Source organism: Narcine bancroftii, chromosome 3 (assembly GCF_036971445.1).
Source record: "Narcine bancroftii isolate sNarBan1 chromosome 3, sNarBan1.hap1, whole genome shotgun sequence".
Lineage (NCBI taxonomy): Eukaryota > Metazoa > Chordata > Chondrichthyes > Torpediniformes > Narcinidae > Narcine > Narcine bancroftii.
This window is the reverse complement of record NC_091471.1, coordinates 297,171,203-297,189,630: the sequence shown is the minus strand read 5'-3', so window position 1 is coordinate 297,189,630 and position 18,428 is coordinate 297,171,203. Positions and strand designations below refer to the sequence as shown.

At 43.2% G+C, this 18,428-nt stretch overlaps 1 protein-coding gene across 5 annotated transcripts in view; it reads left to right on the top strand.

Moving 5' to 3' along the window:
* Window positions 1–18,428, top strand: part of LOC138758958 (protein unc-13 homolog A) — a 290,629-nt gene that overhangs the window by 108,284 nt on the left and 163,917 nt on the right. For all 5 annotated transcript variants that reach the window (XM_069928638.1, XM_069928637.1, XM_069928635.1 and 2 more), the window contains one exon: window positions 10,399–10,621. In XM_069928638.1, the coding sequence (XP_069784739.1) occupies window positions 10,399–10,621 (223 nt within the window). The remainder of the gene's footprint in view (window positions 1–10,398; window positions 10,622–18,428) is intronic.

The following is an 18,428-nucleotide window of genomic DNA, read 5'->3' as shown; positions in this document are numbered from 1 at the left end:
CATGCTGGCAACATAGGAAAGGCAGAATTTTGATGTGATGCATCTGGCCATCAGAACCACAGTGAAGATGGTGGCCAACAGGTTTTTCTGGCACAGGCTCTGTAAGCAGGTCAGTCACTGGTCCAAGACCTGCACAGACTGTCAGGCATCCAAGGTGCAAACTCACTCTAAAGCACCTCCCCAGACTTTTGAGCCAGCGCAGCGTAGGTTCAGCCATGTCCCATGTTGACGTTGTGGGGGCCATTGCTGATTTCCCCTTGGGTGAGATACCTCCTCACCATGGTTGACCGCTCCAAGAGGTGGCTGGAGGGAGTCCCCATGGCCGACGCAACCACGGAGACCTTCGCCAGGTTATTAATCAACACCTGGGTGTCCAGGTTCAGAGTCCTGGAACATCTCACCTCCAATGGTGGAGCACAGTTTACCTCTGGGCTCTGGATGGTGGTGGCCAAACTATTGGGAACCCAACTCCAGCATTCCATGGCATATCACCCATAGGCCAACTGGTTGGTGGTGGTTCCACAGACACTTAAAAGCTACCCCAGCTCAAGGGGTTTAACTGGGCGGATGAACTACCTTGGGTCCTTCTGGGGACATACAACGTGTTGAAACTGGACTTTAATGTCTCCGCAGCAGAAATAGTCTACATCGCATCCTTGGTAATCCTGGAGGAGTACTTGGCTGCCACCAAGGAGCTGGAAACCCCCATGGTGGCACTAAAACAGCTGAGGGAAAGACTGGGTACCCTCGCCCCTCCACTGCCCCTGCTGCACAGCCAGCCTAAATCTTTTGTCCCCAAAGACTTTTCACACCTGTGAATGTTTTTGTATGACGGGGAGCGCACCAGGCACGTACATGGTCGTCAGGCATAATGGGTCGACGTGTATATTGGACTTTGCTGGCAAAGAGGAGGCCTTCACCCTCGATCGCCTGAAACCGACGTTAGCTAGCCAGTCGAGACTCAGCCCCCATGACGCAGAGGTAGGCTGCCAAAAGCACCAACGGATACTCTGGTTGCCAGTTCTGGGGGGGTGGGTTGTGTAGCGGCCTGCGAACTGTCGGGATACAGCTCGCAAAATGGATAACAAACACGGTGATTGCAAGGGCCCCACAGGGACTAACGGCCATTGTCCCATGTGACCTCCTGCATGGCAAGAAACTGTGGGAATGCTGGCCAGTTGAAGGCTGGTGCTGCGATGACATCACTCCTGTTATCCGAGTCGGGGAGTGAATATGAACAGCTGACAGAGTAATAAATCAGTCTTCAACCGTGTGTGTGTGTGTGTGTGTGTGTGTGTGTGTGTGTGTGTGTGTGTGTGTGTGTGTGTGTGTGTGTGTGTGTGTGTTATTCTTACTCCACAATTTGCATAGCCCAATTTTCAGCCTCATTTTCATGGTTTTATCATATATCAAGTGTATTAGACGATTTCCCCCAATTTTCTGCTGGAGACTGGTGTCCAGGCTTTTCACCAACGACCCAAACTTTGTTACGACACCCCAATCACCAAGTAACAAATCTGTAAATTAAGCAAGCAAGTTTTAACAAAAAAATACCTTTGCTTCTGGCCAGGAAGATGCCAAATGGTGCTGGGTCCAAGTCTTTGGCAACAGCAACTCCATTCTCAACAATGGGTGCGGTGCCATTCGCATTGAAGAAGTCATCTCGCTGCCCAAGTGTGCTCTGTGCAGGAACCACAGCTACTTGTCGGCTTGGGAGGCACCAGTTCCCGGGCAAGAGCGGGGACCTCTGGCTCCTGGGCAGAAGTGGCGACCTCAAGCTCTACAATAGTAATATCGCTGTGTGGGTTATGGCGGCAGGGAGCAGAAGGCAGTGGGGAGGTGCTTCAAGGGTTGTCTTTTACGTCAAATCTACGTTGAGCAGTTTTTTTTAGTTGAATTTAAGGTCTCAATTTTGTATCTGCCATATACGGCACCCCCTTTGAGGATTTCAAGGTTTGACTTTGCTGAAATGTATGATATATTAGTCATGTTTAGTACTTTGTTGGATATGCCTTGCATGCAATGACTGCTTGAAGTCTATGATTCATAGACATCACCAGGTGCTGAGTATCTTCTCTGCTAGGCCTCTATTGCAGCCATTTTCTGCTCTTGCTTGTTTCAGGGGCTTGACCCCCTTGTTTTCTCTTCAGTGTATGAAAGGCATGCTGAATTGGACTGACATTGGGTGACTGACTTGACCATTCAAGAATTTTCCAGTTTTTAATCTTTGGAAAAACTTCTTTGTTGCTTTACCAATGCAGGTGCTTAACCTTTTATCTGGGATCATCGGGACCGGACACCTTTGTTGTTTGGAATTGTCTGGATTTTAGAATTATTTTAAAATGGTGGTCCCTTTAAGCAAACATGGTTTCAAAATTGCACAAAAGAGGACGCGGGGTGTTAAATGAATTTAGATAAATCAAGACCATAATATCGCTGGCATGTTTTTTTTAAAATAAAAATAAAACTGGCTCAGATCGCTGTAGACCCCCACACACCCTGTCCCCGACGTCTCTTAGCTTCTTTGGAAAGGTGACTCTTGGCCCCAAGCACCTGGTGGGAGAGGAGCAGGAAGCGGCTGGCTCAATGTGGGAGCAATAGCTGTCTTCCTTACCCATAATCCCCCACTAGCAGAGCAATTCCAGCTGCATGAGAGATTATAGGTAATGACAACAGCCATTGCTCCCTCATTGAGCTGTTGCCAGACATCGCCGTGAGTGAACTCCAGGCTTGGTAGCACTGCACTCCTGCTGCCACATTTGGAGTTAGACCAGGGTGGGGTGGGGACCGTCAGATGGGCGGGGGTTGGGCAACTGACAGACAGCTTGGGTCGGGGGGGGTTGACGGCTGACCTTGGCGGGGGTGGGGGGGGAACAGATGGCAGGGGCTAGGAACAAAGTGGCCAGGCTGAAAAGGGCCAGTTTTTGGAGGTTGCTGGTGTTCAGAATCCTGGATAAAAGGTTAGGCACCACTGCGTTTGATATGCCCTCCCTCCCCACCCCCTCCTTTATTCAGACACCTGCTGACATTTTTCCACACCTTGAAAGGCTCAAGCCCAAACTGTCAGTTATGTATTTTTACCTTTGCTATATAAAGGACACTGTTTGACCTGCTGAGTTTCTCCAGCGTTGTGTATTTACTTTTGGAATCATTGTCTTGCTGTAGGATGAAGTGCCATTCAATGAGTTTGGAGGCATTTGCTCAGACTTGAGCAGATAAGATATTTCTGTACACGTCGTAATTAACTTTGCTACTGCCTTCAACAGTTACATCATCAATGAAGATATTTGTGTCAGTGCCTGTGGCAGGCATACATGCCCAGGCCATAACACCTCCAGCACCATGTTTCACAGATGAGGTGGTATGCTTTGAATTTTGGGCAGTTCCTTTAAGCCTCCACACTTTGCTTTTGCCATCACTTTGATACAGGTTAATCTTGATCTTGTCTGTCCTCCAGATTTTTTTTCAGAATTGTTCAGGCTCTTTTAAGTACTTCATGGCAAACTGTAATCTGGCCATCCTGTTTCTGTGGTTTGTATCTTGCAGTGTAGACTCTGTATTTCTGTTCATGAAATCTTCTGCAGACAGGAGTCATTAACACATCCACACCAGTAGTCTTTTTCTTCTTAATGATATTTCAAACAGTCGATTTTGGTAATCCTAAGGTTTGGGCACTGTCCATTACTGTTTTATTCTTGTTTTTCAGCCTCATAATGGCTTCTTTGACTTTCATTGGCTCAACTCTAGTCCTGTTGAAAAACGGCAACTACAGACTCCCAAAGCCTGGCTCTCTTATACTTGGACCAATGAAGCAATTAAAGATACCTGAGTAATCATAAGCTCAATGAAGTCACATATCCCAAACATTGTAGTGCTCAGAAATGGGAGAAACTGTATAAAAGTGCTGTGATTTCTGCATGGTCAAACCAAAATGTACACAAATAACCTTGAATGTGCACTTTAATCGCATGAATTGTTTGATGACAAATTTAAAACTGGAGCCCAGGGACAAATAAAGGAAGGAAGTGTCTTTGTCTCAAACATTATGGAGCACACTGTGTATGATTGGATAAATAGCCTCCAACATCAAAAAGAAATGTAGTTTGAGAAAGTAGTTACTATAATTTTCTCGGAGCTATTTAATCGTAAACATGGGTTTGTTTGAATAGTAGATCTGGACCTAGTTTCGGGACTGAGCGCTTGTCTCCATGGATGCTGCCTGATCCACTGAATCCCTCCAGCTTCTCACTGTTTGCTCATAGATTCCAGCATCTCCATTTCTTGTGTTTTTCTCTTTTTCACAGTTAATTCTTCTCCTGCCGAATTATAAATCTTAATATGTGAAATTCAGCATAATTCTCCCAACCATAGCTTGTTTTTAAATGTTACTTTTGTGCTTATGTATGATGTGCATTTGAGTAGAGCAGTTCTGAAATTTAACAGAACACGGGGACAGTTATTAGAGTTGCTGCCTCATAGCTCCAGAGACCTGGGCCTAATCTTCCAATGCCATGTGCACATTTTGCATGTTTTGCTTGCAACTATATACAGTGTCCCTTGGCTGCTCTAGATTGGCCACTGAATATTGCCTCTAATTGAGTGGTAGAATGTGTGGGAACTGATGGGAATATGATGTGAATATATTACAGGGAAAAATTAGTGGAGGGATGGGATTCCGCTGTGAGCTGGAAGCAGATTTCATCAGCCAACTGGCTTATTTCCGTGCCAAAGGAAAACATAAAATTTGGGATAGATTCACTACCTTTCCCACCCCCCACCCCCCACACTTTTACTACATTCACCCCTTCTTTTTAAAAAGAGTCGGCGGGGTGAAGTTGAACTTGCAAAGTTACGAGTTTACCATTTGAAAGACCTAAGTTCAATCTATCAGGTTGTCTGGTCATTCGTTTGGACCGTCACAGAACCAGTTGTGTCTGTGGTGCAGCAGCGGAGTCCTGGAGGGCCCCTGTTCGTATTCATCGTATTAGGCTGATGGGTGGGTGTCGTGCCTGGTGTATCCTCCCTCAGGGAGGAGGCAGGATATCAGTGGTCAGGCGCATCATATGCATCCAATGGTGAGGAGGGTATGGGATGATTAGCAGTGTTCTCCAGGGCCCCTGAGGGAGCCCTGATAGAAACTGTGTCCTCGTGTCTGTATGGAGAAGCCACATAGGGGGTTGGCATGGAGGAGGTGGACCCTTTCAACCAATGGGTCAGATTTGTGGTTCCTTGCATGCTTCTGAAGCAAGACAAGCCCTGGGGACGTCAGCTATGCCAATAGTGTGGTCCCTGTCACAGATTTCCTGGGGAAGGAAATCATACGTTAATGTGGTATAGCATTAGTGGTGTAGCCATCCTGGGACGCATCACCACAATGTGGTAAACTATTGGAATGTATAATTATCTGGTCAAGCATACCTATTGGCTGGTTGAACTTGTGGCCCCTCCCCACAGGCTCCTATATAAAGATGACTGTTCCACAGCCCCCTGAAACTCAAGGCTGGACAAGTGAACAGTAGGCATGTGCTATGTTCTCAAGAGAATTAAAGCCTATTGGTTTCTCCACAATAGTCTCCTGAGTGATTGATGGGGCATCAATTTAATTCACTTGAAGTTTTCTACAATGGAGCAGATCCTCAAACCAGAAAAGCTGGAAATCGACCCTCAATCACCTGAGGCATCTCCCAGCTTCGAGCTCTGGCTGCGCTGTTATGAGACGTTCCTGCAGGCCTCCTCTATCATTGTGCGATCAGAGACCGACAAACTGCAAGTACTGAACTCCCAAGTCAGCACTCTGGTATACTCCATGATCGGGGATACCACAATATACCAGGAGGCCATACCTGCGTAACATCAACTTTGTCTATGCTAGATACCTTCTAGTGATGCAATAACAACAACCAGGTGGGTCAAATGCCGAATAGCTTTGGGACCTGCGAGCACTCAGCAGGGCCTGTGAATTTAAAGCTATGTCTGCCGCGGAGTATGCAGAGGATCTAAACTGAGACACCTACCAGACAGACTGTTGGAGCAAGGGGAACCAAGTGTACGGAGAACAGTTGAGTTGGCAGGTATGCTGGAGGTGGCTCTCCATAACTTGGAGGCCTACTTGACTGACAATGGGCCCTCCTGGGATGCGCTGCCACCACCACCCCGCCACTCTGCAAAAGCCTCCCGACGCTCTCGTTGGCTATAACGACCTGACCACAGCTGCGGTGTTTCAGGAACCCCAAAATGCTACTTCTGCAGCCTGAGCAAGCATCAGAGGGAACACTGCCCAGCAAAGGATTCACTCTGCTCCAGCTGAAAAAGAAGGGCCTTTACACCAAAGTGTGCAAGTCCAAACCCCTTCCTAGCAGTGCTGCGTGTAGGTCATGGGGGCTGACATCTTCAGGACCCAGCTGCGCCACGTGTGGGCTGCGGAGGCTGCCATCTTCTGGATCCGTCAACAAAGTGTGTGGGCCCTGGATGCTACCATCTTCTACTGCAGCATTGTGTATCGACCTGACTCTAGTCTCCATCAACCTCAACCAGGACAGGCTGCACCAAATCGCCAGGTCAATGATGGACATCAAGGTAAATGGCCACATGACAAGTTGTTCGTTTGATAACGGGAGTATGGAGAGTTTTAAACATCTAGACACAGTGCAGCACCTCTCCCTCATAATACCACCGGTGAACCAGAAGGTCTCCTTGGCATCTTAAGTTGTATACGTGGATGTTTGGGGTTTTTATATTGTGACTTTAATGGTGTGGGGTACTGTATAAGACAACTTTAGACTGATAGTAATGTCACAGCTCTGCGCTGATGTACTGTTGTGGCTTGATTTTCAATGTCCATCAATGGGCCCCATCCACACCTCATCATTTGTAACCAGCAATTCGATAGCCAGCCCCTGCTGTACACATCCACCAATCAATAGGTAATTCACTTGAGAACAGCATATCCCTACTGTTCTGTTGTCCTGCATAGAGTTGCAGGGGCTATGGAACAGTTACTTTTACACAGGAGCCTGTGGGTAGGAGCCACAGGTACAATCAGTCAATAGGTATGCTTGACCAAATAATTATACTTTACCACAGTTCCATTGTTTAAAAAAGGCTCTGAAAGTAACCCTGGAAATTATAATTAGGTGAGCCTGATGATACTAGCAGATAAATTATTGGAAGATTCTGAGAGATCGGATATACAATTATTTGGATCGCCATGAATTGATTAGGGACTTTGTGCTTGGTAGGTCATAATTAACCAATTTTGTTCAGTTTTTTGAGGAGATTACCAAAAATATTGAAGAAAAGGCTGTGAATGTTGTCTACATGGACTTTAGTAAGGCTTTTGACAAGGTCCCACATGGGAGGTTAGTCAGGAAGGTTCAAATGCTAGATATTCATGGTGAAGTAGTGAAATGGATTTGACAATGGCTGGATGGCAGAAGCCAGAGAGTAGTAATGGATGACTGCTCAGATTTGGAGGCCAGTGACTAGTGGTGTGCCTCAGGCATCAGTGCTGGGATCATTGTTGTTTATCATCCAAATCATTGATATAGATAACAATGTGGTAAATTTGACCAGCAAGTTTGCAGATGACACTAAGATTGGAGGTGTTGTGGACAGTGAGGAAGGTTTTCTAAGCTAGAAAAATGGGCTGAAAAATGGCAGATGGAATTTAATGCAGACAAGTGTAAGGTGTTGCATTTTTGAAGGGCAAACCAAGAAAGAACATACACAGTAAATTATAGGGCACTGAAGAGTGCTGTAGAACAGAGAGATCTGGGAATACAGATATATAGTTCCCTAGAGATGGCATCACAGGTGGATAGGGTTGTAAAGAGAGCTTATGATATATTGGCCATAATCAAAGTATTGAGTACAGATATTATCATGTTATGTTAAAGTTTTATAAGACATTGGTGAGTATTGGAGTATTGTGTGCAGTTTTGGTCACCTAACCACAGGAGTGATATCAATAATATAGAAAGTGTTCAGAGAAAATTTACGAAGAGGAGGCCTGGACTTCAGGAACTGAATTACAGGGAAAGGTTAAACAGGTTAGGACTTTATTTCCTGGGAGCATAAGAACGAGAGGAGATTTGATAGAAGTATTTAAAATTATGAGGGGGATGTACAGTAAGTGTAGATAGGCATGTTTCACTGAGGGAAGGTGAGATACAAACCAGAGGACATAGGTTAAGATTGAAAGAGAAAAAGTTTAGGGGGAATTTCATCCAGAGAGTGGAGGGGGTGTGGAATGAGCTTCCAGCTGAAGTGGTGAACGTTGGCACATTTTTAACATTTAAGTAGAATTTGGACAAATGTTGCCAGAGTTGTAGATCATGAGGAAGGTTCCCAAAGATTACAATAGGATATAGATCAGTTGGAAATTTGAGTGAAGAAATGGCAGATGGGGCTTAATCTAAACAAGCTTGAGGTGATGCATTTTGGGAAGCAAATGTAAGAGCATACGGTACAGGGAAGGACCCTTAGCAGCATAGACGTACAAAGAGATTTTGGGTGCTTATCCTTGTGCAAGTGACAACAGAGTGGGAAAGAGTCATGAGTATAAATATTGGAAAGTTGTGTTGCAGCCTAATAAAATTTAACTTAGCCCACATTTGGAGTATTGTGTGTAGTTCTGGTCACTACCCTCTAGGAAGGGTACAGGTAGTTGTCTGGATTGGAGAGCTTGGCAATCTTGGATTTATTTTCTCTGATGCATCAAAGGCTGAGGGGTGAATAGGAGTTTATAAAATTGCAAGAGCATAGATTGAGTAGCTAGTCTTTTGTCCAGGATGGAATATTGGTGTGGTGCACTGTTAGCCAGAATCAGACACACACAAAGTAAAGACTGTACAAACAGGCTTTAATCCACAAAGACTTCCACAGAGCCAGGCTGGCTGTGGCTGCAGCAACTCTGAGTGAGACCTCGGGAGGCCGGCGCAGGGTTATATCCCGGAGGGTGATTGACACCCGACCGGGTGGGGCTTGATCCATTCACTCCTACTGATTGACAGCCACACAGGTGTTGTCCTGTCCCCTTACACTCCCGCAGGTACAGAGGTTGCCTCCTGCAGTAGGCCAGTGGTGTACCACCACAATTGGAGAACAGAGGTTCAAGGTCAGAAGAGAAAAGTTTAAAGGAGATTTACAAAGCAGTTTTTTTTGTACTTGGAGTAGATGCCTAGATCAAACTGCCAGGGGAGGTGGTGGAAACATGTGATGGTATTATTCAAGAGGCAATAGATAGACACATGAACAAGGGAAACATATGGGAAGATGTGATAGCTCAGACTAGTATCATGGTCGGTGCAGATCTATGCTCCCATTATCCTGCAAATGTATTTTTCAAATACTAGCACTGTTTTGAAACTTGTTGACTTTCTGTCCACTTATTTTGGTACTGCATATCAAATCATTGTGTAATTATTTTTCCCCAAGTTTCTCTGTCTTTATCTATTTTATCTGATTTTTCTTGAAACTAGTTTCTCCTAATTTTCTTTGTCAAATCTATTCTTGAGCTATATGAAAGTAAACTCAGTTTGTCTATGTACTGTAACTGAAATGTTGCACACTTTCATTTTAATACATCTCTATACCTTCTCTAAGGCATTGAATTCTTTCCCATGTTCTCAAACTGGGGTTTTAACAATTTTTGTAACATTATATCACACTTTTTGTTTTGGCCTTTCAGTATTGATGAGGATCAGTTCCTCAGAATGTCAAAAGCCCTAATGTTCAGAACACTGCCTGTTTGAGTTTTAATGGCAATAATTTATTTTATTGCTGATAATATTTTGTAGCAGCTTAAAACATCTTAACCTTAATTATATCTATTCCAATTGTTTAAATGACAGATATCAGGCATTTAGAAACCATTCTCATAATCTTTGACAGCATGAACTGGCAGAATGCCATCCAAACAATACAAGGGCGGGGCCTCACTTGTGGTGACTGCATTACACAAACCAAGATCGCAGTTGCCTCTCAAAGCTCTTTCTGCTTTGTGAATGGGCCACAGGTATCAGGTGGGTTTGAGGGTGGGTCAACTTGAAGTGTAAAGCGGGTCAGGCATGATCTGGCCTACTGGTTTCATTACCAAACCCCAATGGTTCAATCCCATTTCAAGTATTTATGACAAATGCTTTAACCTGAGACCAAATGTCCTTTGAAGGATGTTACCCAGTTAATTTGTGTATCTTGTCTGGATGTATATTTTTTGATCTTTCTAAAGAAAACAAATTTCTGCGTTAATGAAACTGCAATCCAATGGGTATAAGTTGTGAGAATTAAGCAAAAAAAAAGATTTTTGACCATTTGGAAAAGAATTCTATTGAAGGTGATATTTATTTTGCATATCTGGAAATTTTATCATTAAGGCAATATGGTTTTCATTGTTTATAGACAATGAAGATCCTGACAGTGCAGTGGATGACAGAGACAGCGACTATCGGAGTGAAACTAGCAACAGCGTCCCACCTCCATATTATACCACATCTCAGCCAAATGCTTCAGTCCATCAGTATTCCATTTCTTCACGGCATCAACAGGATGGATCACGGGATTCTTGCACTGATTCTATTCACAGTTATGAGTTAGATTATTCAGATCACCAGAGGCCTATAAGGTACAATTTATTTTGTTGATTTTAAAACAAATTTTTTATTTGATTTCAATGATTGTTTACATGTTAAAAATGGGTTTGTTTAATATAGCAGCGTGTCATTTCTTGAGAAATGCATAGTGACTGCAGAGGAGGCCTTCCTGTAGATCCAATGTGGTGAATATCTGGTCTGATGAAGTTCATTGGGAGTGTTTCATGCCAACTCAATGTAACTGGGGGTGTAAAATCTTTGCCTTTCTAATAGGTATGGGAAAGAGAGCCCAGGTAACAGGCTCCAATTCACGATGATCGATGTAATAATTCATTGCTGAGTTCTGTTACTTGGGTCTTTTTCATTCAAAAAGTTGAAATGGTTTTTGTGATTAATTTTCTTAAATGGAAGTATTTGTTCTTTTGTAGTGTATTGTTTTTTGCAACTGCCAATATGATATTTGCTTGGCATTTTGTTTTTAACCAGTATTTTCATTAATGTGAATAGTTCAGAATCAAGATCTGGTGTACAATTTGATTACAGTATGTCCTGGCCTGCTAATTAACTGCACCTTGGTGTAAAACAATTGTCCAATTTGCCTGCTCTACTATGTGGTTGGATTTTCATTATTTAAGAACAATTCGAGAGAAATCCTTCTGAATTTATTTTTATCCATTGCAAGAGATATGCCTCATACTGCCAACATTGAAAATTCAAAATTATTTTATTGTCATGCGATAAAGTGTAATATGACATGAAATTGCATTGGGTGTGCTGCAAGAGAAAAATTTTCCTTCATGAGCAATTGCATGGCATCCCTTACAGTAAGAAAAAGAGAAGCAAAAGAGATTTGTGAAGAAGTGTGCTCAATTCATGATTTCTCATTTAGAGAGATCGTGGTTTTAGCGTAAACTTGAATAAATTTAAATATATGAATAAAGTTCATGTATTACAGTTCAGAAAGGTAAGCTATTTTGAATTTCTGTAACAGAAATGTTCATTTATAATGCCATTGGGAAATTCAACTATGCATTTTCAAATTAAAATGTTCATTGTTGTTTGTTGGCTTATTAGATACCTGAACATAATTAGGTGCATATTATTATGCTATCAGTTTAATTATTTTTAAAGGAAATGTAAAAGCTCTCAGTATATTGCAATTAGCAACTCGATGCTGTTGTTTGGTTGAGAGAAGATGACATGATCAATCAATGTTTTGAATATCACTAATGAAAAGAGGAACATTTGCAAGTACATTATTTGAAACCAATTTTATGATTTTAAATATTAATCTAAAGGGATTTAACATAAATAATCCTATGATACAACATATGGAACATTTGTAACTTTTAATTTCTTACTTTCTAACATTCATTCTATTTGTTTTTCCTCCCCTAATTACATAGGCTGAATCTTCTCCTGTAGTCTGGTACCATGTACAGCCAACCTGAAAATCCACATCGTCCTCTCAGTTCATTACACCCAACCGCCATGTGTCATTCCACGAAAAATACATTTGGGTTTATCGAGCACAATTAAAAAAAAATAGATCTAAGTTGGTCATTTAAATTATTTTCATTTCATTTAGAGATTTAATAATTTTATATTTATTTGAGAACTCTAACATCTTTCTTTTGAGAAATGGGTACAGTCTAACATTGTTTTCACTCAATTAGCACACCTGCATTTGCAATGTAGCTCTATAGTTTCCAGGACCACTTCTGTTAAATTTGTTGGTGGAATCTTTCTATTCAGTGTTATCACATTCTGATATTTATTTTTTCTCTTTAGGTTCCTAGCTTCTTTCCTTTTCAATATTTTTATTAGCATTGAAATTCCACATCAAAAAATACACAGTACATAAGGATGTATGTAAAAATATCAAAAAGATACACTACACTTAAATCATATAATTTCATCCACTACCAAAAAAAAAGTTGTTTGGCAAAAAAAGACAATTCTTATCAGAGTAAGAATTTACCATATTAGTCAACACTTCTACCTTCATATCAAATCAGAGATTATGAAAGTAATTCAAGAAGGGTCCCCAGAGTGTTTGAAAAATTGAATTCAAATTGGGAAATTGAGCATTTAATCTTCTCTAAATTTAAACATGACATAATGTCACATAGCCATTGAGCATGAAGTAGGCAGAGCAGCACTGCCTGCCTTGCCAGAGGAGAAATAAAAGCTAATACATGCAAATCAGATGCCATTAAAGTTATGCCATTCTGTCCATCAATACTAAATAAGGTAGTTAAGGGATTAGGTTTAAAATTAAGTTTAAAAGGTACAGAAAAAGTTTGAAATATTTTGTTCCAGTATTTCTCAAGACTCTGGCATGTCCAAAACATATGAATTAATGAAACATCTCCATTGTTGCATTTATCACAATGAGGAGATACATCCACATAAAAACAAAAAAGTTTGACTTTGGACTTGTGAGCTCTATGGACTACTTTAAAATGTAGGAGGGAATGGTGGGGGCACGTAAATATGAGGTATTAACCAATTTGAAAATTACATTCCATGTTTCTTCAGAAATGACAAGTTGTAGGTCTTGTTCCCAGGCTTTTTAAGTTTTATGGCGAGCATCTCTTATTCCCAGCCACATATCATAAATGTTAGATATTGAACTGTAATTAAAAAGTTGTAAATTAAAAATTACATCTTATCAGTCCTCTGAGGAAATCTATGTAATTGAGATTGCAAAAAATATCTAATCTGTAGATAACAAAAAAATGAGTATTTGGTAATTCACATTTAACTGAAAGTTGTTCAAAAGAGGCAAGAGTGCCCTTAACAAATAAATCTTTAAAACATTTAATGCCTAATCTTTAAAAGTTACATCAATCATGGAAGGTTTAAAGAAATCATTAGGAAAAATAGGACAAGAAAGAGAAAATCTAATTTCACCAAAATATTTTCTAAGTTGTATCCAGAGCCTCAAAGTATGTTTAACTGCCAGATTATTAGTGAATTTATTAAAGATATAGGAAGTGAGGATCCAAGAAGGGAAATAAGAGAATTTTCTAACAGAATAAGATTCTCGAGACCCATATTGGATAGTCTTCACGGTTAATATAATATGAACAAAATGTAATATTTTGTATATTGACTGCCAATCAAGAACCTAAAGTTTGTTAATGCTAAACCTCCATTCTTTTTGAGTTTTTGTTTAGGTCTTTAGTTAGGTGAGGATGTTTATTCTTCCATTTATAAGAAGATAGGATTGAGTTAAGCGAATCTAAAAAAGACAGGAATAAAAACAGGCAAAGCCTGAAAAAGGTATAGAAATTTAGGTAATGTATTCATTTTAATACCGTTAATTCTACCAACCAATGAGAAAGAAAGGGGCAACCAATTTGATAATGCCCCTCTCACGTGTTTGATTAAAGTGATAAAATTTTTCTTTGAATAAGTTTTTATCGTTTTTAGTAATTGTTACACCCAAATAGGTAAATTGATTTCTTACAATTTTAAAGGGAAAGTTAGTATTTATCAGTGCCAAATTATTCAAAGGAAAAAGTTCACTCTTGTGTAGATTTAACTTGTAACCTGAAAATTGACTAAAATGAGAAATTAAAGAAAGCATAGAAAGTAATGAAGTCTCAAGATTAGAAATAAAAAGCAATAAATCATCAACATAAAGCAAAACTTTGTGGGTTGTGCCCTTCCTTAAAATGCCAGTAATATCATTATTTTCTTGAAAAGCAATGGCTAAGGGTTCTAAAACCAGGTCAAAAAGCAATGGATTTAAAGGGCATCCTTGTCAAGTTTCATGCTGAAGTTTAAATGGTTTAGAATTCTGAAAATTAGTAAGAATATGGGCAGAAATAGGTATACTAACTTAATCCATTGAATAAAGCAGCTACAAAATTAATTTTTTCTAAAGTCTTAAATAAATAATTCTATTCTACCAAATCAAAAACCTTCTCTGCATCGAGAGATATAACATATGTTGAAATGGGAATACTGATTTTAATAAATTCAGTCTGAACATCAAATATAATTGGTTGTAGCAGCCCACGCTTCAGGCTGTTAAATGCGCCAACCGGCAAAGCATCGCACGTGGGCTGAAACGCCCATTTCCATAGGCCGCCGGCAGAGCAGTGAAACTGGCAAATCACTGCCGGTAGATCGCAAGGGGCCCAATTGGCAGTCGGGCTGCTCAAGCCACACCCCGGTTGAGGCTGAGCTGACTATAAAAGACAGAGCTGCCACTGAATAAACTCAGTGACGAATACACTCTACTGGTGTGTGTGTGCCTTTCTTCTCCTGTGGATTCAAGCTGCAGCCTATAACCTAGCTTTAGCTGTAGTGACCTCACGACAGTGGTGATCCTGACTGGTCCAAATAGTGCTTTGGACCCGAAAATGGAAGAGCAAACTGCTATCAACGTGGTAGCATTGAAGCTGCCCAGCTTCTGGACGTCGCAACCAAGGGTGTAGTTCCAGTAAGCCAAGGTGCAGTTCGCCATTCGAAGAATCTCCACTGACAACAAGCGACACCGCAACCCGCATCATTGACTTCCTCCAGCAGCCCCTGGAATGAGGAAGGTATGTGGCCATCAAAGAGCTGTTAACCTGCACTTTCGGGCTCTCGAAGCGCGAGTGTGCTGCCCGACTGTTGCATATTAACTGTTTGGGAGACAGGACCTCTTTCACCCTCATGAGCCACATGCTCGCTCTCACTCCTGCCCACTGTTCCAGCAGATCTTCTTGGGGAGGCTGCCCGAGGACATCCGGCTTTTCATCACAGAGGAAGACTTCAATGACTCCAGGAAGGTGGCTGCCCAAGCAAACCTACTATGGGCGGCGAAAAGGAACGCCTGTGCTTTGCTCGAGCAGGTGACAAAACCATATCATCGGTGCCCGTCCAGGAAAACCACCGACCGACTGTCTGACCACCCAAACACCACGCCCCATCGGTGAACAGTATTGTTTCTTTCACCGACCGTGGGATTCCGAGGCCTGCCGATACTGCTTACCATGCACGTTCCAGGGAAACACTCAGGCTGGCTCTCCCCATCCCCCCCCCCCCGGGAAACTCAACCTAGCCAGGGATGTCTTCAATAAGATGGAGGAACCTGGCATTGTGCGGCGCTCTGATACTCCTTGGGCCTCCCCTCGCCACGCCATGTGGTCCCCAAGACAGCGGGTGGTTGGAGGCTGTGCAGAGACTACCACCACCACCTCAATGAGGCCACCGTGCCGGACAGATATCCAGGACTTCACTGCTAACCCGCAAAGGGCAGTGATATTCTCAAAGGTGGACCTCATCAGGGGCTATCACCAGATCCTGATACACCCTGAAGTCATGCCAAAAACTGCTATCGTAACCCCCTTTGGATTATTTGATTATTAGAATTTCTCCACAAGACCTTTGGGTTTAAAAAAACACGGCTCAGACTTTCCAGAGGCTGATAGATGCAGTGGGATGGGATCTGCATTTTGCTTTTGTCTAGCTCGACAACATTTTAATCACCAGCCACACCCGTACCAAGCATGCTACCCACTTAAAACAATTATTCTCCAGGCTGAGCAATTTCAGTCTCACCATCAACCCAGTCAAGTGCCAATTTGGCCGAGAAACTATTGACTTTTTGGGCCATCGTATCGACCAACATGGAGCCAGACCGTTATCCACTAAGGTGGATGCTATTCGCTCTTTCCCCATGTCATCGACGGTGAAGGGACTGCAAGAGTTTGCAGGTATGGTCGACTTTTATCATCACTTCATACCTGCAGCGGCCTACATCATGAGCCCATTCTTTCCCCTCATGGCAGGGCCCAGTAAAAACATACAATGGACCCAAGAGGCGACCGAGGCCTTCCAGGCCTCCAAAAACGCCATAGCCAATGCCACCCTCCGAATGCATCCGCAGACAGATGCCCTGACTGCCCTCATGACAGATGCCTCTAGCACAGTGATCGGGAGTGTACTTGAGTAACTGGTGAAAGGACAAGGGCAACTGCTGGCCTTTTGCAGTAAACCCCTCAGGCCACCAGAGCTCAAGTAAGTGCCCTTGATAGAGAACTGTTAGCCTTGTACCTGGCAATTCGGCACTTTTGTTACTTCCTGGAGGGCAGGAAGTTCAAAATTTACACATACCTCAAACCCCTTACCTTCACCTTCAGTAACGTGTCAGATCCATGGTCATCCAGGCAACAGCAGCACCTGTCTTACACTTCCAAATTTACAACGGATGTTGAATACATAGCCAGCAAATCCAATGTGGAGGCTGATCTCCTATCTCATCTGGATATATTGGTGGTGCATGACCTATGGCATTGACTATGCGCCCCTGGTTGATGCGCAACAAGCAGACCCTGACATTTCCAGCGTACTGGACAGCACTCACAGGCTTACAACTGGAGGACATCCAGATTGCCCCAGCAATCGCACCTCGACAGGTAAACCTTGATCTGTCATTCTGGCTGCATGGAAGAGGCAGGTTTTTGACTCGGTCTACAACTTGGTTCACCCCGCCAACAGGACTATAGTCAAAATGGTGCCAAGCAGGTATGTCTGGCACGGCCTCAGCAAAGAGGTCGCTCTGTGGACCAGGACTTGTACTCCATGCTAGTCATTCAAAATCCAGCCTATGGGAAAGCTCCACCAGACATTTGAGCCCCCATTTCACTGCTTCATCCACAGTCACATTGACATTGTGGGGCCCTGTGATACAGGCCCCTACTCAATCCAGAGGCTCAAGTCACCTTCTCACAATGGTCAACCAGACAGCCAGAGAGGGTGGCACTATCATAGACTTCTGCTTTACTCAAAACTTGAGTAGTGCATTTCGGGGTCCCCAAATATCTTGCATCGGACAGGGGGGCCCAATTTACTTCCAGTCTGTGGACCGCCTTAACCCACACCCTGGGGACCCAACTCCACCACATCATGGCCTATCACCCACAGGCCAACGGGTTGGTGGAGAGGGCCCACAAACATCTTAACGCAGCCTGAATGGCCTAACTGGGCAGACGAACTCCCCTGGGTCCTGTTAGGCATCTGCACCACTCCCATGGAGGACCTTGAGGCATCCTCTGCCAAGTTGGTCTATGGCGCACCCCTAGTTATACTGGGAAAATTCATGATGGCCCCTGAGGACTTAGGGGAGCCCGTGGCGACCACTTTGTCCCTACTACATGAGCACTTAGGCATCCTGGCCCCCTCTAAACCTAGACCCTACAGCTAACCCTGCACTTGCATCCCAAAGAACTTTACTGACTGTAAATACATGTTTGTTTAGCGCAGGGCTCACCAGCCATCTCTACAGCAGCCTTACGAGGGGCCATACCGGTTCCTCAGACTCAACGGCTCCATCTGAGTTTTGGACATTGGCGTCAGGGAAAACAATTTCACACTCGACCGGTTGAAACTGGCCTACTTGGTCTTTGACCAGCCCATCACTCACTTGACCCCATGGAGCAGGGGTCAGCCTCCTGATCACTTGTTCTGGGGGGTGGGTGGTCGTGTAGCGGCCCGCACCTCGGGCCGACAAAAGAAATTATCTTCGAATGCAGTGACCGGCAAAACATCGTGCTGGCAGATTGGTGAAACTGGCCAATAACTGCTGGTGGATCGCAGGGGGTCCATTCGGGGCCCAGGTATCTGAGGTGACCAATCGGCAGCCGGCCTGCTCAAGCCACTCCCTGATGGTGATGCAGCCGAGCTGATTATAAAAGGCAGAGCTGCCACTGAATAAACTTCAGTGTAGAATATACTCTACTGGTGGGTGTGTCTTTCTTCTCCTGCAGATTTGAGCTACAGCCTTGGGGCTATCACCTAGCTGTCAACGTAGTGACCTCACTGCATGGTGAAATATTTTAA